Source organism: Lactuca virosa, chromosome 9 (genome assembly GCF_052849685.1).
Source record: "Lactuca virosa cultivar CGN04683 chromosome 9, Lactuca_virosa_CGN04683_v6, whole genome shotgun sequence".
NCBI lineage: Eukaryota > Viridiplantae > Streptophyta > Magnoliopsida > Asterales > Asteraceae > Lactuca > Lactuca virosa.
Genome location: NC_136434.1, coordinates 225,318,517 through 225,345,829, shown reverse-complemented (window position 1 = coordinate 225,345,829; position 27,313 = coordinate 225,318,517). Strand labels below are relative to the sequence as shown.

Genomic DNA, 27,313 nt, shown 5'->3' with positions numbered 1-27,313 from the left:
CAATGACCAAACGCGAAACAAAATTACATCTTAGGGACCGTCCGAGTTAAAAAAAGTTACGGACCGAACATGTATATTACTCCAAACCACAGGGATGATTTACGTAATTTACTCAAGATTTTAAAGTATATAAATATGTTTTTTTTCTAAAATAAGAAAGCACAATTTAGACAAAACAGAAGAAAAAAATTGTATGATACATCATCAAACAATTACAATTGGAAATATATCTTTAGAAGTGATTGTTTTGAGAGTTTTGGAAAGATTTGAAATAGAATTTCATTATAATACAAGAGCATTGGGTATAAACAACATAATATTATTTTGGTACCACCTTACATGCTTCATCAACAATAATGTTATAAAATCAATCAAGAAGATTGTCACCATGTTATAACACTCCACTAATTTTCATGTCATCATTTTTATCTTTTTCGAGTTTTTGTTTTTAATTATAAAACCAAATATATTTTTATAAAACATAATGTTTAAATAAAACATAATATTTAAACAACATAGCATTTAAAAAAAACATAACATTTAAAAAAGAACAAAAATTTTAAATTAAACCTAACATAACCATAATCCTAATCGCCCAAATAAGTTTTTCTAATCTGCTTCTTCATCGCTTGTAGCACTGTCAGATCTCGAGGCGTCAAGCTTTCATCGTTAGCCCGAAGAATTGACAACTAATTTGTCATTTGTTCTCGCTCTCTTTGCTCTTTCTCCTCCCGCACTTACCTTTCAAGGATCTCCAAGTCCCGATGTTTCAACTAATTTTTTTCTTTTTGTATTAAATTGTGCTCATCAAACTTTGCTTTTATTTTTGCCATGTCTCTTTCTTTCATCTCAAGTTCCTCTGCATGTTTTGCAGCGCGCCTCGCTTTGTCACGGTCTATTGGTCTTCATGGCGGGGAGATCTCATTGATGTCATCAGTGTTAGTAGTGTTAGTGTTGAGGTAAATGTGAGTCTGTGCGTCTGAAACATCGAACGAACTCGAATTACGAGATCTCTTCGATTGAACTTCCGACGATGTAGGAGTTTTAATCCATTTTGGATCTACTCGCACCAACACCCATGCTTTCTCGAACTCAAACACATGTCCATTTTCGACCCGATATTGTTCTTTTGCGGATTTAAACAAATTGAAGTCGTTAGTTCCGCTCTGCTGTTGAGACTGTAGCCTTTTGTAAAACCATTGAATTTTGTGCACCGCTTACTTATTTGACTCCATTTGCTACTAAGCATGTTGGTATTGCTTAACGGTTTTTCTTCAAGATATTGTGAAATTTTTACTGCCTCCCAATAGGCACCTTTCTTCATACCATTTCCACGATTTTCATTTTTGAAGTATCACGCCACACTACCGCCAAAGCGTATTCCTCCTCCGATGTCCACCATTGTGGAGGTTCCTCACTTTCCATTGCAATCGCTTTCTCTTTCCCTTTCCCTCTTCTTCTCCTATTGCCCCCGCTTGCGTTTCGGCCTCAATTTCAACCGATGGTTGTGTTGGTTGTGATTGTTTATGGTTCTGGCATCGAAGAGAAAGTCGGTAAAAGGTTTTGTTGTAAGTTTGGGATTTGCCTAAAAAGATTTTGTTGAATGTAAATGAGGTAGGAAATTGGATTGGAAGTGAAGTGGGATTGAAAGAAGCTCCTTGCTGTGGGATTGAAAGATTTGTGTTGAGTTTTGAGAGGATAAAAAGTTAAAATAAATTTCGTAACCGGCAAATCCGAGATGAAAAGTTGTGTTTAGTTGTGTGTTTGGGTTTGGTAGAGGGGTATTTGGGTTTTGCTCTATTTTTTTGGTTGAATAAAATAGTGAGTTTTTATAAAATATAGAGAGAAATAGAGTTGTGTAAAAAAATGGATTAAATGTGTTGTTAAAGTTAAAAAAAAAATTGTCTTTTTTTATTAACATTGACCGTTTGACAACACCAAACAATGGCACAAAAAAATTCAAAAAGGCGCCTTTCATCAAGTTGTAATGCCAACGAGAAAACACATAACGAGGAGGGGGCGGTGTGCTCTCCGTTATAACGTCGTTAAGGCAATGACACGTCGGTAATAACGTTGTTTTCTAGACACACACCGTATACTCTATCTAATGTGTTGTTCAGTTAAGTTATATAGTTTCAAATCTAAGTATTTTCAAATATTACTCATGAGATATCATAGTGATTTATACACAACAATTTATGTTTTATAAAGTTGTACAATACAACATTTTAAAGCATATAAATTATTGTATATGGAGAAAAAATATGTAGTAATCAAACTCTCTGTCATATATCCTTCCATCAAGAATTTCAAAATGCTTTGACACAGATTACAAGAATAACATCTTTCTACAATTCTAATTCAAATACTACCAACCATATTATGATAGATTCCCAATTAAAAGATTCCACATCTCACAAAATCAATCACAATCCAAACTTGTAAATCAGTTGTGTTTTAGTCTACTTTTCTTTATGAACTGACCCCTCTACAGTATAGATGAATAAGTGGATGTGATATTCGTTTCAATACAACAACCGGTTCATTTATAAAGTATATGCAACGTTAACAAACATGGCATATGGCATATTTATTTAATAACTCCTGGAAAAGAAAGAAATGAGAATCTTTGTTGCACTATAAACAACTGAAAGATTCAGAAAACATAGAGGCAGCAGCCAATCCACTTGAAATTGCACCTTCAACATTTGGGCTCACACAAAAATCTCCACAAATTGCCAGTTTCTTTCTTCTATCCCAAATGCATTTTTCATCTCTTGCTATGCTTGTTGCTGGAAAAGCACTTCCCCTGAATCAAATACACAAAAAAATAAAATCATAACATATAAAAGTTAAAAATCAAATAATGAGATATGTAGTTGAAATTTAAAGTTTGAGTAAAAACCATCTATGGGCTTTCTTGAAAAATGGCAGAGAGACATCAAGTCCAGTCCTCTGAAATTCTTGAAATAGTTGTTCAGCGATTTCTGCTAATGCTGCATTTGAAGGTTTTTCTAGTCCTGCTTTTCCAATTATACCCTCTGCATACTTATCTGTTGATCGCAATACCCACCTTTCACTGTTCCATACAAACCATTAAACATGAAACTTTCTTTTTTTCTTTTTTTCTTTTTTTAAAAAAACACTACATAAGTTCTATAAAAACCACCATAGTTTGGAATTTGTTCTATTTAACCAGAAAAATAATCTTTGCATTGTTTTTTGCAATTCATTTCAAAAGAAAAATTAAAAAACTCAATGGTTAAACCAAAATAAATAAAATGGATTTGGTCAAAGCAAGGATATAATGAAAAAGTCAAAATAATATAGACCTGGAGGTAGAACGTCCAGGCTTACAGCTGTCACAGGTTGCCCAGCTAAGTAGTTCAGAATTTTCAATTGAGAAACCCTTAAGTGGTATCTGAACCAGGAATTTAATTAAAAAATATATATATATATAAAATTTATTAACCAGGTATTTTAACAAAATTATGAAAGATGAAGTTGAAGAATGGGAATCTTACTGAAGACAAGGGATTTTGAAATGCCAACATGAGAGCGAAACATGGTTTAACAGAAACGTCTTTAATCTTGTCAGAAATCTCCGGTATCACATTCAAGTCTATAATTCAACAGTAAAAGAATACTTTATGTGATTGTTCCAAAGTAACATATATAGAAAAGGGTATTATGGGAAAATCAGTAAATAAGGAGCATCTTTTATAGCATTTTCTTTAGTTGTTACCAGAATGCTTATAAAGGAATAGAGGTTATCTTTTGTCAAATTCTGGTCTTAGAACCTTTGGGAGAGACTAGGCTCTCGAATCACTAGCAAGTATTAGGTTATTTTTGTTTATTTTGGTGTTAATTTGAGTGTTTAATCAATCTAGTGAAACTCTTGTTATCTGTTGTTATTTCCTGATTTCATCCTCTCATTTCAACAGTTCACACACTTCACTTGAACACTAATACACCGGAGTACTCAGAGAAGACCAAAATTAAAGCCTCACTCCTGATACACCAAGAGAATCCAACATGTGAACAATCGAACTTTTTTTTCCTTTAGACTTATTTTGACTTTTTTCCTCAATTCCCACACACTAAAGAAGTCGCTCACACTGCTACTTGTTCTTCTTCTCAATCGCACCTAATTTTTTCATTCTTTGACATTTTGACTTCTGTTTTTGATGTTTTCGACTCTCGGTGGCAGTTTCAACCTTCTTCCAAAAGGTTTAATGTATATCTTTATAAATTAGGGTAATAAAAGTTTTACATAGACATAGCGGGTAAACGAGCAAAAAGCTATACCGCAACCCCTTTTTGGATAGCAAAACTAATTCTTTTAAAACCAACATCCATAGATCTTGGAGTCATAACATTACTATGCATGACCTGTTGGACTCTATTGAGGAGCTCCACAGCATCTGGTGCAAGGAAACCGAAAGTATCAAATGCAAAAGGTATAAACGTGTGTTGATTTTCCATGCACGTTTTCTCATGTTCTGCCACTTTGCATGATGCAGCTTTTAAAGCAGCTTGCCCCACAATGAAAACCCCACTCCCCAAACATATAAGAGGGGAAACCCCTGTTAGATCCACACATGCATTCTTCCCTACATCCAAAAAATAAACCATCAGCCGATCTAAATGTTGATCTTCCTTTCAATGGGTCAGTCAGAAAAGTTAGAAAAGTTCACAGGTGCCTCTTTCTTGGCAGAAACTCTGGCACGCCTAAATATATCGATTGTAAAAGGGACCCGGACGACTTAATTGATGATGGGTAATGGGAGATTCGAAAAGAGTTTTGGGATATGCAAGGGGTAGTTTGACGCTTCAAGGTTGTCATTTTTATATGGTGGCGAGAAGGTTGCTTTTCGAGGCGATTAAGAATTTAGTCAGCCCCTAGTTTATTTTTGTTCATTAGTTCGAGCTCTACAAATGAGGGTTTCCTCGTGGAATTAGCCAAAGCAAAGGAGACTATAATCCATTGATACAAACACATTCCATGTGCATGAGTCAAACTAGAAGAGTGGTCAAGTCACATGCATAAAGAGTTGGTCATATTCAATTGCCACTAAAAGTTTATTGCATTAGTTTAAGAATCACGATTTAATTCCAGTATGCATGTTTCCCTTAATTTTAGTTAGCAAGTAGTTTCAGATTTCTATAAATTGTAACCCTGTATTGTGATTAAGAATTAAGCAAAAAATTGTCTCAGTATTGTCTTGTTTATCTATCTCACATCTCTAGTTTCTACAGGGGACTCGCCATCCAAATAATTGGCTGTATTATTCATCCATATCCGGTAAATCACGCCTTGAGTGATCTGTTGGACAATTATCTCGATGTTTTTAGCCTACCTACTGTCGTCGAAAGTACACGAGCACACTATTGTGTTGAAGAGTAGGGCCAAGCCCATTAACATTCGGCCTAATCGATAAGATGTAGAAAGACGAGAATGAGACATTGAAAGGAAAGATGATTGGAGTGGTAATTATTCAACCAAGTACTGATACCTTATCTAGCTCGGTGTTGCTAGTAAAGAAATGCGAGAGTTGGCGGTTCATTGTCGATTTTTGGGCTTCATCCACGATATCGGATAAATTATCGATTCTGGTGATCGATGAGTTAAACGGAACCTCATTAGTCAATAAGTTGGATTCGAAGTTTGGGTATCAGTGGAATCGTATAAATGAGGTGGATATTCCTAAGACGGCTTTCTGAACTCACAAAGGCCATTACGAGTTTTTGTTATGCCCTTCAGGCTACCAACGTGTTGGCGAGTGGAGACCTTTCAATCATTGATAAAGAAGGTGTTTTTCCTGTATTTGCGAAAATTTGTTTTTGTTCTCTATGAAGATATATTAATCTACAGTAAAAAGCTAACATAGCATCGAGAGCAACTAATCATTGTATCTCGCGAAGTATGTTCCGGCAGGATTGTGTGGAGTACTTAGGTCATATTGTATCTTGTGAGGGGGTCATGGTGAATGTAAATCCGTCCAAAATCTCGACTATAGTGGAATAACTCGTGAGACAGCTGTTTCAAAAATTACTAGGAAATGTTTCGTAAGACAACTGTTTCCACCATAAAGTTTTTGGAAAAATCCGATAATACCAAAACCAGATCTTGAGTATGTTAGCAGTCGTATTTATAAGCAAAATAGTCTGTCTCCATGGGATTCCCAAGTCCATCATATTTAATAGAGATAAAGTATTTCTTAATAATTTATAGCAGAAACTATTCAGGACACCAGGGAACGTTTCTCGAAAAAAACACGACCTATCATCCATAAATGGATAGACACACCGAGTTTGTAAATTTAAGTGTTGAAGTGTAATGGGTCGAGATGGAGGTCAGCGAGAAATAAATCATAAGGGCAAATTGGGCAATGTTTATTAGAGGCGTAGATGGAAAGGAGAGGGAGAAATGTATTGCAAAAACTAACGGGATTACATATGAACATTTCCTTATCTACGTATTTATCTATTTTATGTTTATCTCTCCTAGTTTATGTTTATCTAACAAGTTAAGTTTCTTATCATCAAGATATCCATAAATAAAATTGCTAGGGTCGAATAGAAGGCATAAATAAAAAACTAAAATTGGAATAGGACCGAGAGATCTCTTGTATGATCTTTTAGGCTATATAACTTTAAAGACTAATTTCCTATCTAACCTAATAAATGAAAATCAATTTTGCCAAATGTCATTATCTCATTGAATTTGACACATGTCAATTTCTAAGAGTTTTTGAATTATTTTTTCCACTTGTCATTTTCTTGTATTTTTCATTTTCTTAAATTTAAAATCCATATTTTAGTGAGATTTATATATATATATATAAGGTAGATTATTCTATTAACTTCATAATTAATGCTTTACAACTTTTCAAATCTCCTGCATTATATATTAAATTACTTACTTTATTTATTATATCTTTTGTATTTATGTAAAACTATTATGTAATGCTTATAACTTTATATTAAACTTTTCTTTTTTATAAACCCGTGTAATACACGGGTCTCACACCTAGTGTTGTACTACAAATAGAGGATCCAATGTACCATTTTATATATAGAAAAAAAAAAGACAAAAAGCATTCTTTCTACTTATAAAATATATTATGTTAAAAAGAAAGTGGTAAACTATGTCCATCACACACATTTCCAAACAATATCTATGAGTGGTTGAGAATGCAAATTGATTATTTACTCAGGGAAAATATATATATATATATATATATATATATATATATATATATATATATAAAATGAGCAATTTGGCCATCAGTTTCATGTCGATAAAAGTGATAGTTAGTACAACTTCCATTCATTTGCTTATCTTACATCCTAATCACATCCGAGTTTTAACTTTTAATACTATAACCACCATTTGATTGTCAAGGTTTAGAAAGGCCATATTAATATAAAAAGACTTTTAAAACTTTTGACTTAAAGTTGCAACCAATCAAAATAAAATAAATAAAAAAGATATAGGTAGAAGTTATTAATTATACTTATACCAAGTGGAGGTGGTTTCCCAGTGACTTGTGTAAACCTTTGAGAAAATGTGCTTTTATCTGATGCTACAACTCCATTAAACATTCCAAGATCTTTTCCATTCACATCTGTTAAACTCCATGAATCCTCATTCTCCAACCACTCCAATCTCCCAACCATAACCCCAAATTTACTCTCTATACCTGATAAAAAAAGGTCAAGTAAGATACCATTTTATTATTAATGTATATTATAGTTCAATAAAGTTTCTAATACCAGGTTCTTGGCATAAAGCTCTGCATATAGAATTCATTCCAGGGATGCCCACATATTTCTTGCTTAATCCTTCCTAAAATGAACAGAGAAAACATCATAAAGAAAAGCAACACGGATAAATAAAAATCAGTAACTTTTAAGAATATTATTAATTCAATCAATCAATGAACATGTCAACATGAAAATTTAGGGAATGTCATGTGGGAATAACTTTTTCTATTATAATATCACTAAAAGTTTTCAAATTCAAATGTATATACAATATAGAGATTTTGCTCATGATTCTTGTAAGCATGTGGATGAAGATATATACAAAAGAACAATTCAGGCATAGAATACTTCAAACAGCTAATATACTGATTTAAAAACTCAAAAGAGGACGACAAACAGCTAGGTGGCCAAGTTGCGATAATAAACTATGATGAAGATGAAGAATAAGTAAACCTTTTCGAAGTTGACAAATTTTTTAGTATTGAAATCAAATGACCCAAAATTCTGTTTCCATTCAGCGACAAGACCCCTTGCTTCCCAACCCCTAATCATCTCCTCCACGTCGTTGTTTGTTGAAGTAAAATAAGGTGCGCCGTGGTCAAAATACAATTCCCTTTCATCTTCAGAAGTTTCCCTGAAAATTACACAGAATGCATATAATTATACATACATACGTTTCTTGTAGTCCTTGATATGACATGAATTGGGATCTAATTGTGGAATATAAGCGAAGTAATTATGGAGATTGAGATAGGGTTACATACAGAGAACAATAAAATACCATTAGGGATACCTTCTCCGAGACATTCGACCACCTGGGCCTCTAGCGGATTCGAAGATGGTTACTGAAATCCCATTTTTGGCCAAACTGGAAGCGCAAACAGCTCCTGAAACTGAACCATTTTACAATTGGATCGAATTAGATCGAAAAACAAGCACACAGGCACATATTCCAGAACTGAAAGATGTTTCCTCACTTCCGGCGCCGATGACGGCAACCTTGGTAGCTATGGGATTCATGGTGCACTCGTCGACGTTCTTCACCTGCGAATCGGATATTTCTTTTTTAGAGTTTATGTAATTTTTATTGATGTCTCATTTTATATTATCTTCACTTCTACACTAAATCAAATTTACATTTTGCGTTATATACAAGTGTTATTTAAATGTAATAGTGTTTGGTTCTGGTTAATTCACTTTTCAACAAATATTAAATAAAGTTTTGTTTTTGTTTTATGGCAAAAATATCATAATAATCATTTTTCAAATTTTTTATCATAAAAACAAAAATAAAAAATAACCTAAATGGTTATTATTTCGCAATAAACTATATAAAAAAATTTTGATAGACTGCGAAAAAATCAGATTTTCATAAGTTTATTCGAAATCTACGTTAACTGCAAAAAAAAAATTATATTTTTGTAAAACACCCTTATAATTGAAAGAACTAGTATGATGATTGTTATAAAGTTTGAATGTAAAAGCTATGGAGTTTTTTTTTCATAATTTTCACCAAATAATCTACTTTTAAGCTCAAAAATGACTTGCCGGCTACCAAATTGAGAGTGCAATATGTCCATGGAAAACCCTGGTAGTCTTTGTTTTTCTTGTTCTATCCGGTGGAGCGGATGTATAGAATCCAAACTATGAACACACTTGAACACCAAAACCCTCGTCGAATAAGGTTGTTGATCGTAGGACGCGTCGTGTCAACCGAAGCATGTCACGTCGACCGGCAGATCTGGATTTAGAGAAAGATGAGAGGCTAAAAACCAAATGAGGGATTATGTAACCTAAAATCCTATTTTGGCACTCATATTCATAGGGGTAGGGTTTAGATATCCTTATTGGATAATTAATTTGTCACAAAATAATTATACTTAAGACATGACTTTCAAATTTTTACACTTTAAAGCCTTTAAGATGTATAGATTTTTATTAATTTATAAATCGCTAATAAATTAATAAATTAGATCGTACTTATTCTCTCTTGTCAATTATTGTTTGAATATGTCCTTACGTATAACCAAAATGACCATGTTATTAATAGTAATCTTATCAACTATTGGTAGTGGCTGCAATGCCTGCAATATAGGGTGTAATGTCTCAAAAATCACAATAAATTTAAACTTTTAAAATCAACCCAAATCATAAATTGTTTATAAATCATTGTTTTCAAAATGTTTTGGCTACCACACAAAGCAGTAGCGCCTCAACCCAACCATACTATGTCGACATATACTCAACAAATAAACATAAAACCAGTTAACATAAAATCCGACAGATCTTGTAACATCCGGAATCTAGAAGGTCAATTATGGAAATAAAAACCTCATTTCTAAAGGCCAACTCGTCGAGTTTGGGGAGGAAACTCGACGTGTTGGAAGTATTAGTCACGCGTATTTTTGAAGACCAACTCGACGAGTTGGGGAGGACCAACTCGAAGAGTTGGATGTGGTTTGGGAAACCCTAATTTCGGGGTTTTGCACCCTATTTAAACAACTTAAACCCCATATGTTGGCCTTATTTCCAGCCACCATTGTCCTAAACCCTAACCTCGAAACCCTAAGGCATTTTTGAGTATTGTGAGCCATTTTGAGTGCTTTGGTGGTGTGTTTGAAGCCATTGGAAGGAAGGGACGCTTGGTGAGAGTTGGTGATACAAGAAGGAGCTGCTAGATCTTGAATCTTTGCTTCATTTTCGGCACTTTCTTGGTAAATAGTCTCAATCTTGCTTTGTGAATTCATAGATCTCCTTCTTTGGGTTCTTTTGCATGTTTTGTTCCAAATAGAGTGGTTGTTGGGAGTTGGATGTCCCATTTGGACAAACCTTTTCGGATCTATGGTTCTATGGAGCTCTTATGGCATAAAGGTGCCAACTTTATAGTCTTAAGGGCTCTATGCTTCCATTAAGCCCTCATCATCTAGCCTTGTACGTGAGTAAAGTTGAAGACTTTACGTGACATTTTGGTCTTTAAGGTACAGATCTGTGTTCATGGGTTCTATCTTGAAGTTATGGTGGTTTTTGGAATTAAGACATAAGCCTTTTTGGATTAGGGTTTGAGCTTAATGCCTTTGGTGTCACACCCCCAAACCAAGATGGCAGAAACATTCGGGGGCGGAGGACGTCATGTACAGTATCATAACAATGCACAATAGTAAAACAAGCAACAACAACCATTGCATTAATAATATAGTTAATACAAGTGTGTTCTTTGTATAGTTGTATGACACCAAAAATGTATAGCAAAAATAAAAGACGAGTCTTGAACATGCTTCGTCTTCTCAAAAACCTGTGCTTGTGTACCTGCCTACCGGTTCCCTGAGAATACAAGTTATTTTGAAAGAGAGTATCAACATTTAAGTTGGTGAGTTCATAAGTATTTAGTGTCAAATGTTTGTATTTGTTTCATGAAAATGTTAGTATACTTCCCAGAAAATCCTATATTTTCTACTTAAAATGAAAAATAGTATTTTACCCAAGACCCAACTGTTTGTATGTTTTGTTCTCTTGTAATAGTATAAATGTATGTTTGTACTTGAAATAGTATAAAATGTATGTTTTCCATATTTGTAAACTATCTTTACTAGAAAAATAGTATGCCTTGTTCATGTGTGAACATCACTGTATGTATGTAATGGAAAATGAAGATTTATAGTAGTATTGTTTAAAATAATACTACTGAAGAAATATCTGTCTTGTAACCAAAATGGTTAGTTAAAGTTCTAATGTGATTGAGGTTATAACCATACTTAATTGACTAGTATAAAACACGACGTTCTTCAGGCGTCGAAAAAGATATGACATTTGTCACCCGTAGACATGCCGGTCCCAACTATAGCTAACAGCAAGGTGTGGGATTGTCAGTCCCGTATAGATCTATACATAAACTCACGCTCTCCCTTCCCGAGACTCTGGTTATAAAACATGACTTAGCAAGAATGTTGCTAAGTACCATGATGAAGTATATCACATTCTAGTTAACTTGTTTTTGTATAGTATGTATATGTTTCTTGTTCTTGTAAATGAATGGTGTACTTTGTAATGAAAAGTAATAGTATGTATGTATTGATTCATGTATTGTTTCTCTGTTCTAGAAAATAGTATAAATTTATTCCCTAAACTATACCTAAAATAGTTTACTATTACGTTTTGTTTGAACTGTAAATGATTTGGAGAAAAGACTCATTTGCCCAACATATGCAATTGAGTTAAGTATGTTCTTGAAAAAAATGAGATTTAATATTCATGTATATATTTAGCACGTATAATTATGATTTAGCCGACAGTCGGACTAGGGATCCTACCCTAAGCCCACAACCAAACAAGGAACAAGAGTTACAATATTAAGTTATTAACAATAGTCCTAAGTCCGTTAAAGCATGATTATACATAAATATACAAACGAACATGATTTTGATATAAACATAAATCTAAAATAGTTTAAACTAGTTTGAAAATGATTTTTAACAATATTTATAAGCATAAGAAATTCCTTTGTTTGTTTGTTTTCACATGTAAGTGTTAACACAATTCTATTGTGTTTTGCTTGTATTCCCCCCCCCCCCCCCCAAAAAAAAAACATTGAAAAAAGGTAAATTGTAGGGGTATGAACTCACCTTAAGTGAGTGATTCGTTAGAAGCTTCGATATAGGATGTTTTTCCACAAGTTAGATCCCGAGACAAAAACGAGTCCTAAAAGCATTTCACGTAATATATATATATGTATACTATTAGTGAATATAATCGCAAGTATGATAAGGAAATGGACTAATTTGTAAGTTTCACTTACAAATAAGAGTGTTAGAAGCGATTTTGGAAGGCTGCTATGCGTTTTCGGCCAGCCCTTGGGTTTTCGGCCCAATGAAGATCTTGGTGTTCTTGGTGAAACCAAGGAGATTCGAGGGTTTTAGGCTGAAGATCACCAAAAAGGAAGGTGATATCTTGATGAAATGAAGAACACTTGATGTTCTAAGCAAGATCCGAAGGAGATTCAAGTCGAATTCGGATGATAGTTGAGAGAGAATAAGGGGTTTTCGGTTGATGTGTTTAAGAGAAAAGCTTGAGTTTTCGGTTATAAGTGTAGAAGTGAGGAAGTGATTTCGGTTCCCCCATATGCATAGGGCCGAAATCGATGATGGGACACATTCGTTGGTTTACGCACCGAGAGGATAAGACCGAGGTTTGCGGCTGCGAACCGAGGGTTTGCGGTCAGAAATAATTAGTGGCTGCGAACCGAGGGTTTGCGACCAGAAGCGAGTTCTCGGCCAGAGGCGGTTTGCGGTCCGAAGTCTGTTAGAGCATGCGATGGTTTTCGGTCCTTGCGAGATTTCTCGGATTAAGTACTTCACTTCTAATTTTAAGCAACACTTCTAATAAAAGGCTTTTAAACACATATAGATTTTAAATCTAACTTAATAAGATAGATCAAAACAATAAGTTTGACTTTAATTGACTCAAGTTTGACTTTAATTGACCCAAGTTTGACTTTTACGAGATCGAAAATAACGGGTTGTCACATTTGGGGTGGTTCTTAATGGGTAAAGTTGGAACCCTTCTAGACATATTTTTAGTCTAGATCTGGAAGATAGGGCTTCAGTTTGAAGAATAGTGGCTTAATGCATTAAGTGGGTTGGCCGATCGAAGAACTCGACGAGTTCTTAAGGGAACTCGGCGAGTTGGGTTGGGTTTGTCCCGATTGTGTTGAAAAAGGAGGAATTCGACGAGTTAAAGGGGAAACTCGACGAGTTGGATCGAAATATCGCGATTCTGTGCTTAATGGGAAACTCGGTGAGTTATGGGATAACTCGACGAGTTGAGTCAACTTGGAGCGTTGACTTTGACTTTTGACTTATGTTTTTGACCAAGTTTGTCCTAAGGGGGTGTTTGTGGTAACCTGAATTGTATTTAAGGGAAATATGGCTTAGGATAAGACCCATATGGGATCGGGCCTAATTTGGAAAATTGGGCCATTAGTGGGATTTTATGGGTCTTATAGTTTTGGGCATTGTTGGTTTTGGACTTGGGCCTTGGTCGTGAGTCTTGATGGGCCAGGGGCAAAATGGTCATTTTACACCAAGTTTGGATTATGGATCATGGTTTGGATTTCAGTTGCTAATTGGATGTTGTTTGGGTATTGATAGTTTGGGAAGTCGTCAGGTCAGCAACTAAGGTTTCGTGCAGTGAGCTTCAACATTCGAGGTGAGTATCCTCATTGTTCTATGGGTCGATGACACCAATGCCGACCCATTTGGTTTATGTATTGTAGGAAGACCCGGGGGTTAGCCCTGGGCATTATGTATGAAAGACCAGGACGCGGCTCCTGGCACACTGTATGCTAATTAGATAAGCATAGTAGATTGTATGCTAGTTGTCTTTGTTATGCTTGCATGGAAGACCCGGAGGTGGCTCCTGGCACTTGTCTGTAAGACCCAGGGTTGTGGCCCTCGACTTGGCAAGAAAGACCACGAGGTGGCTCGTGGCATAATGGCAAGACTATGTGCAACACATAGCACCTTTATTGATTATGTTATATGAATGATATGTATGGCTCGCGGTTATGTATGACTCGTATGGATTGTTGGATATGTATGGTATGTGGTATTTGGGGAACTCACTAAGCTTTGTGCTTACAGTTTTCAGTTTTGTTTCAGGTACTCCAGTTTTCAAATGAAAGAGCTCAGGACAATCGCAGCGCATACACCCGTGTTTTCCGCAATTCGTGATCATTGGGATTGGACTCTGATAATTGTTTTAATTGAAATGCTTTTCAATGTTTGAACAAAGTTACGATAGTGTTTTGATTATATTAAAAATGAAATTTTTACCTTGGATTTTTGGGGTAGTTACAGATCTACAGATCACTAAGCATAACAACATCCTATATATCAGGATACATATCCAACAGATCACTACACCATAACAATATACTATCATATAACAGGATACCAAATCCATCGGGTCGGCCTTGGTTCCTTCGACCCATAAGTACAGTGAGAAAAACTCACCTCACAATCTAAACAATAGCTGATGAGGCCTCAACTCTGAATCTCAGTGAGAAAAAATTTGGTAGATCACTTGACTAAAGGTCTAACAAGAGACGTGGTGCACAAGTTTGTTATAGGGATGAGATTAAAGTCCATTTAATTCTATAATGGTGAGACAACCAAATTCTTTCTAATATGACATTAGGAGTTGAATTCAATGTGTAAAACTCACACTTATAGATTGGAACACATGAAGTATACATCCTAGGTATTTTGCTAGAATGTTCAATAAACTAGTATGTATTTTACTTTCAGGTATTCAGATGGGTTGAAGGGTTCAATTCTTAGAACACACTGATTCTTGAGTATTTGAATTGTTTGATACTAAAATGGGAATTCAATCGTTTCATATTTTCATTTATTTATTGGTATGGTTTGTTTTGATAATTTTATGTTAGTTCATGGGTTACACTAAAATGGGGGAGGATTGTTGGTGATTTAGTGTCACCTGTCATTTTATGGAATTGGAACTAACATGTTAGTTAAGGGGCTTATCGTTTGTACTCTATATTATATGTTTGGTGAATGCAGAGTACATGCATATATAAGATCAAATTATAAGCTGGTACAACAGAAATGTAGGGGTTTGGGGCAGTGCCCTAAAAGGTATTCAAAATTTGAATTAGTTGCATTATGGAAAAAATCGAATTCTAATGGATAATTATGGTAAAATTGATAAATTTTATCAATTTTGGTAGCCATTGATTATGCCATTAAATTCGTGATTCTCCTAACTAATATAGAAGATTTACCTAATCTGACAAATCTAGTAGGTAATTATGGTAAAATTGACTAATGTCGTCAATTTTGGTAACCATTGATTATGTCATTAATTTCGAGATTTGTATAACAAATTTAGAAGATTTACCTAGTGGGTAATTATGATAAAATTAACAAATCTCGTCAATTTTGGTAACCATTGATTATGTCATTAATTTCGAGATTTGTATAACTAATTTAGAAGATTTATCCTAATCTGTCAAGTATAAATATGACTCTTCTATTGAGCCGCATATAATACTTCTTCTCAGCTCTCATTCTTCTATACAAACTCAGAATCCTCTGGCGATTTGGTTTGTGTTTCTGTGCCTAGATACACAAGTGTCCTATTGGATTATCCTATACTGAATTTCCTGTAACCCAAACATATGGTGGAAATATCAGCTCGGAAAGTGAACTTACACGATCCAAGAGAAATCCGGTTCTCTACCATCACCATACTCAAATATCCTCTAACGGTAAGAACTATGAATGATCAATTAGTTACATAAATATCTGATTATGCCGTTTTAATAAACTATGTGACTGTATTATTTCATAAACAAATTTTTTTTTGACCAAATATAGGTTTTTAATGTGAAATTCACTCTCTTTGTTTAAATAATTTTGAATCTCAAAATGTTGCTGAGGTAAAATCCACTATCTTTATTAGAATAATTTTTGAAACTCAACCTTTAAAAATATAAGATCAACATTTTTGTGTTCGTAGTATTTCATATAATTTAAAGCGTAATATATGAAATTGATGTTTGGGATATTTCACGGTTATTGGAAATTAAAACGGGCATCATGTATTGAAATCATATATCCATTTGTTTTAAACATTTGCACAAGCAGTCATTTAATTGTTAAACTGATTATTTATTATTAGATTGCTTGGATTAAATGATTTTGGGCCTGATATATATTTTTATTGAAATTATTTAAATATTAATTAACCTTAGTTTTGCAATTTTTATTATTTAAACGTGTTTTGTTTTGGAGCTATCACATTGAATGGAGCCTTTATTGTGTATTAGGTTTTTATGTTAGACCCTTCTTATTTTAGCATGTATTGGTAGGTGACTAGGTGTTACACCTACAGAACCACATTTATTACTACTCAAAGATAACATGGATAGAAAGTCGTGATTGGACCAGAAAACCCCTTCAAGGAAGTCGTGATTGAACAAGATAATAATGTATTTTTAATTTTAAGTATTGATCTGGATTTTTTAAAATTTTAATTTAAGGGATGTATGAATTGTTAAAAATGTCTATATTTGCAAGATCTGTATTTTTAAAGGTTGGAGAGCACAGTGGAAGGGAAAAAAGAGATGGTCGTGTGAAATAGAAAATTAAGAGGGAAAAGGTTTTGTTGAAAAATTAAGGTATTTTTAAAATACGTTTTTTTTTTCTCTGGATACAACTCATTTTTTTTAGAAAAATTAAGATATTTCTAAATAAGCTATCAAACACTCTAAATCTCTCTCTCTCTCTCTCTATATATATATATATATATATATATATATATATATATATATATATATATATATATATATATATATATATATATTAATTGAAAAAAAAAAATTAAAAGACTACCAAATAACACCTTGTTAAATTGCCATGTTATGTTTTTGGGTTTGTATACTTTTATGTCTGAATGACAACTTAAAGTAGTGATATGTGTGGGATCGGAAATACCCCACGCTATAAGACCATCTGCAATACTCTCCACGACAATGGTCGTGGAGAGCTTCCAAGTCACCCACCACTAGCCCTCCGTGAACCACCACAACCATTGGGATACTCTCCCCTGCGTGAAAGAAGAGCGAGAACAGAAAGAAAGAAGAAAGAGAAGAAGTGTTGGAGAGAAGAAGAAGAATCGGTGCCTCCTATTGGGCGTTGTTCATCGTCGTAGCCACCACAATCCACAACGACCACGACCAACAACGGACACCAGTGGCGGTGTTCGTGTTCGTGGTCAGTGCCAACTTGGACAACGGAGGGGTCCGTTGATAATATACCAGATGACCTAAGTATTTTGTTTTGTTGGGTATTTGGATTAACTTTCATATTATAGTATTGTTGCGTGCTGTGTATTTATCGAAACATAAAGAGGTCAGATAGCAAAAAAAAAGGATGGGAACTTTAGGATTGTTTTATAAATTAATAATCATTGAGCTCAATTTGATTATGATGACATATATCGTACTTTTTGCAATAAAATTTTAAAAAGTCAGCAACTTGACAATTTGAAAAAGAAACACATCTCATGGCTATTCATCAAAAGTTGTATATATTTTTATTTTCCTAAAAATATAATTTAACATACACACACCAAAAACATATATATATATATATATATATATATATATATATATATATATATATGAATGTTCAATTGAAAATAAAAAATGTTGAGAACAAGAATGAATATGGGTCATACATTTCATAATCTTCTGCTTAACCACTCCAACATACCGGCACGATTAGAGATATAATATTCATAAATAAATATAAAATTAAGTATATTAATACATAAATATTGTATGATATATTCACATTTGATTATTCATATATGATATTCATATATTGTCTATTCGTAAGTGATTATTCATATATAATTATGGTGGTTAGTGGAAGAGGTAGTGGTGGTGGTAGAGGTGGCGGTGGTGGTCAACGTGGAGGCGGTGATGGTTATATAGGTGCGGGAGAAGGTTGAGAAAAAGGAAGGTGGTGACGCCGTATATTAAGAATATTAAATCTCATGTCGATTCTGTATGTTGAAACACTTAACCGACAATGAAAAAATATGTGACCAAATTCATTTTCGAATACTCAATATATCTTTTTTACCAAGTGACATTGCTTCTCTCTCTCCCCGTATATATATAATCATTATTTTAATATATCTTGTTAGGATCAATATATTTCATTATAAGTATGAATTAAAAATAACAAATTTATATTAATGTTCTGTTTGACGCATATATTAATTTATTTTTTGAGTTTATTGTAATTTAACATTTGATGAGATTATAAAATAGCTTATTATAGCTTATACGATAATTTTTTGGCTAATTTTATACATACCTCTAATTGCTTGTTGTACCCCTATGTGAAAGGGTGTGTGTATGCCTTCATGTTAGATTTTTTTTTTATGTAAATTTTTATAAAATAGGGTGAAATAACTTATTAATAAAGTTGTTAACAACTAAATTTTGGGCTAACATACCAGATAAAACCTACATGAGATTTACAAAGAAACAACTTAAACTACCAAATTGACTTTGGATTAAAATATACTTAAACGTAAAAGAATATTATCTAATTGTAGAATTATGTAATACATAAATCAATAAAAGAGAAGTACAAAATGATTATTAAACCCAAATAGCAATTTAATAGCAAAAAATATGTACACTTGAAGTATATATATTTAGTTAGACAATGTCTCGAAAGGAATTGTGTATATGAGCCTATCACCCACCCCACCCCCACTCCCTCCAAAGAAGTTCACCTTTATCCAGTTTGTTTGTTCAGCTGAAATCTGAATAGTGAATACTCCATCCACTTTTTATATTTCACGGACCTCAAATGCCCTTTAAGCCTTTTCTTGCCCCTTCCCTTTCACGAGCATTGCCTGAAAAAGTGACCCAAAAGTTCTAGGGTTCCGTCACAAGACACCCTCCATTGGAGGTCACTTTCTTTTCTTCTTCCTTCTTGAGGTGTCTGATCGCGTTAAATGCGTCCCACTCCCTCTTAATTTCATTTTATTCTTTCGAGATCCGACCACTGGAAGGAATCAGCAAGTAGACGTCTATATGGGACAACAAGAACAGCTAGCTATTTCAAGAGGGAGAAAAGAAAACATCCTTGTCAAAATAATATGAAGCTTGTTTTGTTTACTCGAGAGCTCAATTTGATGGATACCCTCCAGGGATTGGTGTCGTTAGGACCAGGGAATAGAGATTCAATAGGTTGTATTTGAAAGGGAAATGTAAGTAGAATTCCACATCAATATCTTTTAGTAGCGATGGAAGACATTGTATTGTTTAAACAAGGATGGAAATGGTTACTTTCGGAGAGCCATTGTTACACTGTCGCGGCGATGAAGGCTACTTCTTTTTTCAGGGATAAAATCGTGATTTCTATAGCACGGCATTGGCCTAGTGTTTGCCATGGGAGTTCAAGACTTGCTAAACTGTTGTGGTACTTTCTGATTCAATGGAAGGATTGTTTTGTTCGTGGATCTAGATCGCTTTTTGGTTTGGGCACTGCGGCACTTCTTGTCATCATATGGAGCTGCTTTCTTAGTTTGACATCAATGTCTTGCCTTTTCTGCGTCCTTTTAAGCATGGTAAGCTTATCAATCCTCCTATTACAACACTTTCTATATCTTCAATTGTTGCCCTAATGCCCTAAATTCCAGTTGTGTTCTATATTGTCACTTCAACACTCTTGTTGACTTGTTTCGGATCATAGACCAATTGTAGATATAGATTCATCAACAATTTGTAGTCTAGATCATTAGAGAGCTTGTAATTTAGCTAGACTAATCTGCAAAAAGGATCAACCTCCATGGTTTATTGAAATTAATCAAAGTTTGTAACATATAGGCAAGATAAGTAATCTATTTCTAGGTAAGCCTTCATGTAGTTGAACATATACTTCTTCAAGAATCACAAATATCTGTATTGAATTAGACCTTTTTGCTACACAAACATTGTGATTAACAGTTTTCTTATCTTCCTAGGGTGCTGCTGCTTTTGCTATCCACTACCTAGGACACACTCCTGGTATATTTATAGTAGGGCTATTTTCAATTTTGATCCTGTGGATGTATGGGAACTTTTGGATCACTGGAACATTATTTATTGTTGGAGGTATGTGATATATATGTCTCTTTTACAGTTTTACATGCTAAAGGTCTATTATTATTGTTTAATCTTTATACAATTATTTGCAGGTTACTTATTTTCCAGGAAACATGCAAGGTTGGTTGTTTTAATTGCAACCTTATATGCTCTCCATAGTGTAAAACTTCAAGTTGGATGGATTGGAATTTTGGTATCAATTAACCTTGCTTTCATATCTAATGATGCATTAAACTGTGTTCTCCAATGGTGTGATAATCTGAGTGAAAAGACACAATTTGAAGAGCAAAGTTTCACGGATTCATTTGTTGAAGATGAATTTAGAGCAGAGTCAGAGAGTGAGTTTTTTGTTCCTAATGATGAAAAAGTTGAGGAGATACATTCTGATTCTACTAATGAAGCTGAAAAGGTACATGTAAATCCCAGTGATGAATCTGAGAAAGGGAAAAGTCAATCATATAGTTCTACAAGCACACCACAAGCTTCTACAACAATTATTGTGAACAAAGAAAAGGAATCACCTTCCATTGTTGTGATCAAAGATGATGTGAATGCAATTAATGAGATGAAAAGAATTCTTGGATGTGTTGATCATTATGAAGCTCTAGGTTTATCTCGCTACAAGAAGATTGATGCTATGTTGTTGAAAAAGGAATATAGGAAAAAGGTGACAAATTACCAAAATACCCCTTCCCTTTAGTGTTTTGTTTTGACTTAATGGGTTAATCACCTAATCTATACAGCTAATCATCAATCATGTACCTATTTTACTTTCTCCTTTTTACCTCCCAACTCCTCTCATTGTTAAATTTGTGAAAATTACCAAAATACCCTTCCTTTTAGTTGTGTAAGAGATTGTTTCTTTTTGATTTAATGGCTTAATCACTTAATCTATACAGCTAATCACCAATCATTTACCTATTTGCCTTTCTCCTTTTTACCTCCCAGCTCCTCTCATGTTAAATTTGTGAAAATTACCAAAATACCCTTCCCTTTAGTTGTGTAACGGCCTAACGGGTTGTTTCTTTTTGATTTAATGGCTTAATCACTTAATCTATACAGCTAATCACCAATCATTTACCTATTTTCCTTTCTCCTTTTTACCTCCCAACTCCTCTCATGTTAAAATTACCAAAATACCCTTTTGCATGCGATTATTATCTGTTTCTTTGGTTATTGTTTCAGGCCATGCTTGTGCATCCAGATAAGAACATGGGAAGTCCAATGGCAAGTGAATCCTTTAAAAAAGTCCAATGTGCATATGAGGTGACTTCTAGTCTTCTACACTGCAAGAATCTCTAAAAATGTTATTTATTTATTTTATATATTTTTTATATTTGAAATGTCTGGAACTGATATTTATACAATTTTTCAGATTCTTTCTGATTCTTTGAAGAAGAGAGACTATGATGAACAGCTGAGAAAGAAAGAATCAAAGACTCTATCTCACAAGTCTCCTAGTACTTCCCATCAGGCATAACATAACATAACATAACACCATATACATTCATATGATTATATTTATATATGTATATTATTATTAAATATTAATTTTATTTAATATATAATAATTCAGGAAAATGATGATTACTGTTCTGTGGAATCGAGGCGAATACAATGCACAAAATGTGGCCATTCACATATATGGATATGTACAAATCGGATAAAGTTGAAGGCAAGATGGTGTCAGGTTAAAAAAAATATATATATATATATTAATTAATTTAATAATTAATATTTAATACCATGTTTGGAGAAATTAAGGAAACTTGTTAATGTTACAGGATTGCTGTCAATATCATCAAGCTAAAGATGGGGATGGCTGGGTGGAATACAAAGGCTCACTCAGCTTTGATGGACCTCATAAGGTTTTTTTTAAAATTTTTTTTTCAAGAATTCGAATCTTGAAATTTGAATTATGGAATTATTTATATGTAAAAATTGATTTAGGTGGAAATACCTCGTGCTTTTGTTTGTGCTGAGAGCAAGATCTTTGACGTTTCAGAATGGGCTATTTGCCAGGTCGGTTTTATTATTATTGTTATTAAATTAAATTTGATAAATAAAATAAAGTTGCGTACAAAAATAAAAAAATGTAATAACGTTATTTATTATTGTTATATAGGGAATGGGGTGTAGGCCAAATACACATCGTCCAACATTTCATGTAAACATGGTTGGATTAGAGAAACCACAAAGGTCAAACTCAAGTCGTTATCCATGGGATTTAGATGCTCAAATGGCTGATGAAGAAGAGGATTTTGAATTATGGCTTAAACAAGCACTTGCGTCTGGTTTATTTAGTGAAACCTCAAAACGTAGAAAAAGTTGGGGACCCTTTAAGTTGCCTCAAAAGAAAGGAAAGAAACAATGGAATCGTATGTCACAATGAGTTATGACCATTCTACCCCTCTACCTACCAACCAAAAAAAGAAACAAAAAAGGAAAAGGAAAATGGGATTGTTGTAAATAGTGTTGTGTTTTGTGGCCAAAATGTATGGGTCATGTGCATTAATTAGATTTGATGATGAATGTTTGTTAATAAACTACACTGAACATCGAAACTTTTTCTGTAATTTAAACAGACTCCTTGAATCTTGATGCGTCTTTTTTCATTTGATTTTTAGTTTTTTTATGAGATTCACAAATAACAAAATACAAACAATAAAGTGACATGGATTCATATTTGGATTTTATTAGTATAAGATTACTTGTAAATTTTCAAGTATGGAATCTAATAAAATTATTTATTATTTTCGAAATTGATTTGGAAATTGACACCCTACAATCCCTTGGCTACATTGGATCCTAAACTGCCGACTACAATTATTTATTATTTCATCAAAATCCATCGTGGAGTTAGATGAATTTGAGGCGTATGAGAGGTAAGAAAAAGGACAAATTATTAAGACAATTTTCGAGTGTTTGTTTGGATAATGGTCGTAAATGAGTAAGTTAGATTATAATTAGAAGTTTGTATGTTTTTCCTTTTATAAAAAGAGAATAACATCATATCATGTGTAGTATAGAACGTAAGACGATACAACAAAACAAATGGTAACTAGCATGACCTGTTTGTCTTTTGTGAGGGTTATAGAATCATCGGCAAAGCAATATTCTCTTTGTCTATGTGTTTCGGATAGTGTTTGCTACGTAGTACTCGTATAATGAATGGAATGTTGAATTACATCAAAACTAGATTATAGCCCGCGTTAACCGCGGAAAACGCATAAAAAACATATAATTGACTACAGATATTGCATAATGATTATAAAAAAAAATATGTGGTTATTGGTATTATTGAAATGTGTAGAAAATACATTGAAAACGATAAATATCTATAATCATTGAATGACCTTTTTGTAGACAACATTTTTTGTTTTATTAGTTGAACGATCTTCCTCGTCTCATATAGTTATGATATTGTTATATAATTATAATCATTTTAATTAGATGTTCCTTCCATAATAAGGTTACCTAATTTAAACATATATTGACAATCAATATACTGTTTTTTCCACTGTGTTAAATATTGACAACTATTTTATTTATTCAAATAAAGTCATATAATATAATTTATAGAATGTTAAATGTTATATGAATTTAATTTTAGTATATCATCAATGGTGATTCTTTTCTAAATCATGATTGGTTTATTTTAAATTGATTATGAATATAAGTGCTAGCTTTATGTTTGTTCTTATTTATTTGGTGTTCGCAAGAACTTTGCATTAGTTTTGACGCAACTTTGAATAATTTTAGTATATCATCAATGTAATTTGGTATATCTTTCAGTTATATGAAATATCAAATAATGACATTTCATTACTATTTTGATAATTTAGTTTATACATTGTATTTTTACTAATGTTAACGGTCTTATTTTTTTTTCCTAATAATCGTAACGCTTTTACTAATTGTACTTTTTACAAATCTCCTAATTTCTTATAATTTTTATCTTACTTTATAATTTTTCATAACTATGTTATTTTCAAGATTGACTGTCTTAATAGTTTTTTTTTCAGTCTATTCAATTTTATATTTCATTGTACAACATCATCGTTTGTATGTATTCTGAAATTTCACTTTAAATATGCTTAATGTTTACACAGTGATATTAATTTTTTTTAATAAACCCGTGTAATAATTATGGAATATATATCTCGTTTTAATTAACATTTACTTCCTTCATTAAATCAAATTCCTCAAAAACGGATATATTTTTGGAAAGTAATAATTATAATGGGGCAGCATTATCTAAGACGTAAATGGTTGATATACTTTTGGAGGAAAAAAATCAGGATCATTAAAAATTTTTATATAAAGAGAATACAAATTTAAATTTGGCGAAATTATGGATGAAATTACTGGCGAAAAATATGTTGGAGGGAGTTGTATTTTGTAAGGTATAATAATATTACAAAATTCGAAATATATATATTTGTTGTGTAAATTTATAAATTTTATTGTTACTATATAAAGATAAAAAACTAGGTTGGTATGATATACAAAAATATAATAATTTCAATGATATTTTAAAATCATGCCAAAATTAACCGGATTCTTATGACATAAAATTTAAAAAAAAAATCATAATCATCTCTAATATATAGAAGTAACATTTTCGTAATTAATGTCAGTTGCCAAGATAGTTAATTTCTGTTTTGTTAAAGGTGTGTAATATCTTTTCCTGTTTATTTGAAAAGTTTCAGAAAAGTAGTTAACTGATTTCATCTAATTTGTGACAAAGAAAATCAAAATATATGAATACATATATTTGATATAGGAACAAAAAAATAATCGAAAAATATAAAAAGCGAAAAAAAAGTACTGACCTTCTAGTGCACAAAAGCGAATGTTTGAAGCAGAGAATAATGATGGAAGTTATAAGCAATAATAATGATGTTGTAGGAGAAGGTTTGAAAAAAAAGAAACGATTGAAAATAAGTGTGAGCCGCGGATTCAAGGATGAATCGTATATGTATATATGGTAATTTGAATATGATTTTTTGGTATTAATGATTTCCTAATAAAAATAGATTTTATATTAATGTTTACTAATATAAAGGGATTCATATTAATGGTTGATATTAATGCCTTGATTGAAATGGTTGGTTAGTAATATGCTTTGACCATATTAAAATCTTCATAACCGGAAATTCAAGATTTAAAATATGGAAAACTTTTATTAGAATTATAATGGGACATCATTATCTAAGACGTAAATGCTTGATATACTTTTGGAGGAAAAAAATCAGGATCATTAAAATTTTTTATATAAAAAAATACAAATTTAAATTTGGTGAAATTATGGATGAAATTACTGGCGAAAATTATTTTGGAGGGAGTTGTATTTTGTAAGGTAAAATAATATTACAAAATTCGAAATATGTATATTTGTTGTGTAAATTTATAAATTTTATTGTTACTATATAAAGATAAAAAAGTAGGTTGGTATGATATACAAAAACATAATAATTTCAATGATATTTTAAAATCATGTCAAAATTAATCGGATTCTTATGACATAAAAATTTCAAAAAAAATCATAATCATCTTTATTATATAACAGTAACATTTTCGTAATTAATGTGAGTTCCCAAGATAGTTAATTTCTGTTTTGTTAAAGGTATGTAATATCTTTTCCCGTTTATTTGAAAAGTTTCAGAAAAGTAGTTAACTGATTTCGTCTAATTTGTGACAAAGAAAATCGAAATATATGAATACTGATATAGGAACAAAAAAATAATCGAAAAAATATAAAAAGCGAAAGAAGGTACTATTTGAAGCAGAGAATGATAATAGAATTTATAAGTAATAATAATGATGTTGTAGGAGAAGGTTTGAAGAAAAAGAAATGATTGAAAATAAGTGTGAGCCGCGGATTCAAGGATGAATCGTATATGTATATGATAATTTGAATATGATTTTTTGGTATTAATGATTTCCTAATAAAAATAGATTTTATATTAATGGTTTACTAATATAAACGGATCTATATTAATGATTGATATTAATGCCTTGATTGAAATGGTTTGTTAGTAATATGCTTTTAAAATTGAACCATATTAAAATCTTCATAACCGGAAATTCAAGATTTAAAATATGGAAAACTTTTTTTGGAATTAAATACATTCCATTTCAACGAATATAAGTTATTGTTTGACGATTGGAAAGCATTTATTGAAATTAAATACATTCCATATGAGAAAGATGATGTCAGCAATTTGATCTAAGGGTGGAAAAAATAAGATTGAAATACAATCAAGGGTCCAAATTATTTAAGATGATGTCATAATGTTTTTCTTTTAATAATATTTAGAGATTAGGACTTCTTGTAAGACTCTATATAAATCCATTATTTATCTAATTTTTTCATACGTTCCATCGATTCTTTTCTAACCCTCTCCTCAGACATTTTTGTTCATAGCCATTGTAAGCTTTCTTATTGCCTAACTTTCAAGAATTAATATTAGTGTTTTATGGTTTTTTTGTTTTGAGTTTACATTCAATTTCTTGTGTGTTCTTCTCGACTGATTTATATGTTCCAAACATCATGTATTTTATGGCACATGTTTCAAAATTTGCTCGTTATCTCATATAGATGCAGAACTATGTAGTATAATGCTATATATATATATATATATATATATATATATATATATATATATATATATATATATATATATATCTGATTTCTTTTACTTCATCTGACAATATAACCTTTTCAAGATATGTATATACGTATCATAACTTTTATGCAGATTCACCCATAATTTTCAAATCAATCATTTCGTTGTTTACTACACTCAATTAATTTATAATTTAAGGTTAATTTTTTTTAATCATTTAGTT

At 32.3% G+C, this 27,313-nt stretch overlaps 2 protein-coding genes across 5 annotated transcripts; one reads left to right on the top strand and one right to left on the bottom strand.

The window, feature by feature from the left end:
* Positions 1-2,366: 2,366 nt before the first annotated feature.
* LOC145136680 (FAD/NAD(P)-binding oxidoreductase family protein) lies at positions 2,367-8,900 on the bottom strand. Of its 4 annotated transcripts, none has more exons than XM_079070789.1 (9): positions 8,748-8,900; positions 8,564-8,663; positions 8,224-8,404; positions 7,780-7,852; positions 7,521-7,706; positions 3,525-3,622; positions 3,333-3,421; positions 2,906-3,079; positions 2,367-2,809 (listed from the first exon to the last, which is right to left on the bottom strand). In XM_079070789.1, the coding sequence occupies exons 1-9, from the start codon at positions 8,788-8,790 to the stop codon at positions 2,638-2,640; spliced, it is 1,116 nt and encodes a 371-aa protein (XP_078926915.1). In that variant the 5' UTR covers positions 8,791-8,900; the 3' UTR covers positions 2,367-2,637. The 4 variants fall into 4 exon arrangements, with proteins under 4 accessions (XP_078926915.1, XP_078926916.1, XP_078926918.1 ...); XM_079070790.1 differs by having other exon boundaries at positions 7,527-7,706; XM_079070792.1 differs by having other exon boundaries at positions 8,552-8,663; positions 8,748-8,788.
* Positions 8,901-19,058: 10,158 nt separating this feature from the next.
* LOC145137025 (uncharacterized) lies at positions 19,059-23,056 on the top strand. The gene is made up of 9 exons (XM_079071166.1): positions 19,059-19,941; positions 20,338-20,467; positions 20,551-21,125; positions 21,644-21,724; positions 21,834-21,932; positions 22,035-22,148; positions 22,243-22,326; positions 22,409-22,480; positions 22,584-23,056. The coding sequence occupies exons 1-9, from the start codon at positions 19,618-19,620 to the stop codon at positions 22,848-22,850; spliced, it is 1,746 nt and encodes a 581-aa protein (XP_078927292.1). The 5' UTR covers positions 19,059-19,617; the 3' UTR covers positions 22,851-23,056.
* Positions 23,057-27,313: the final 4,257 nt, after the last annotated feature.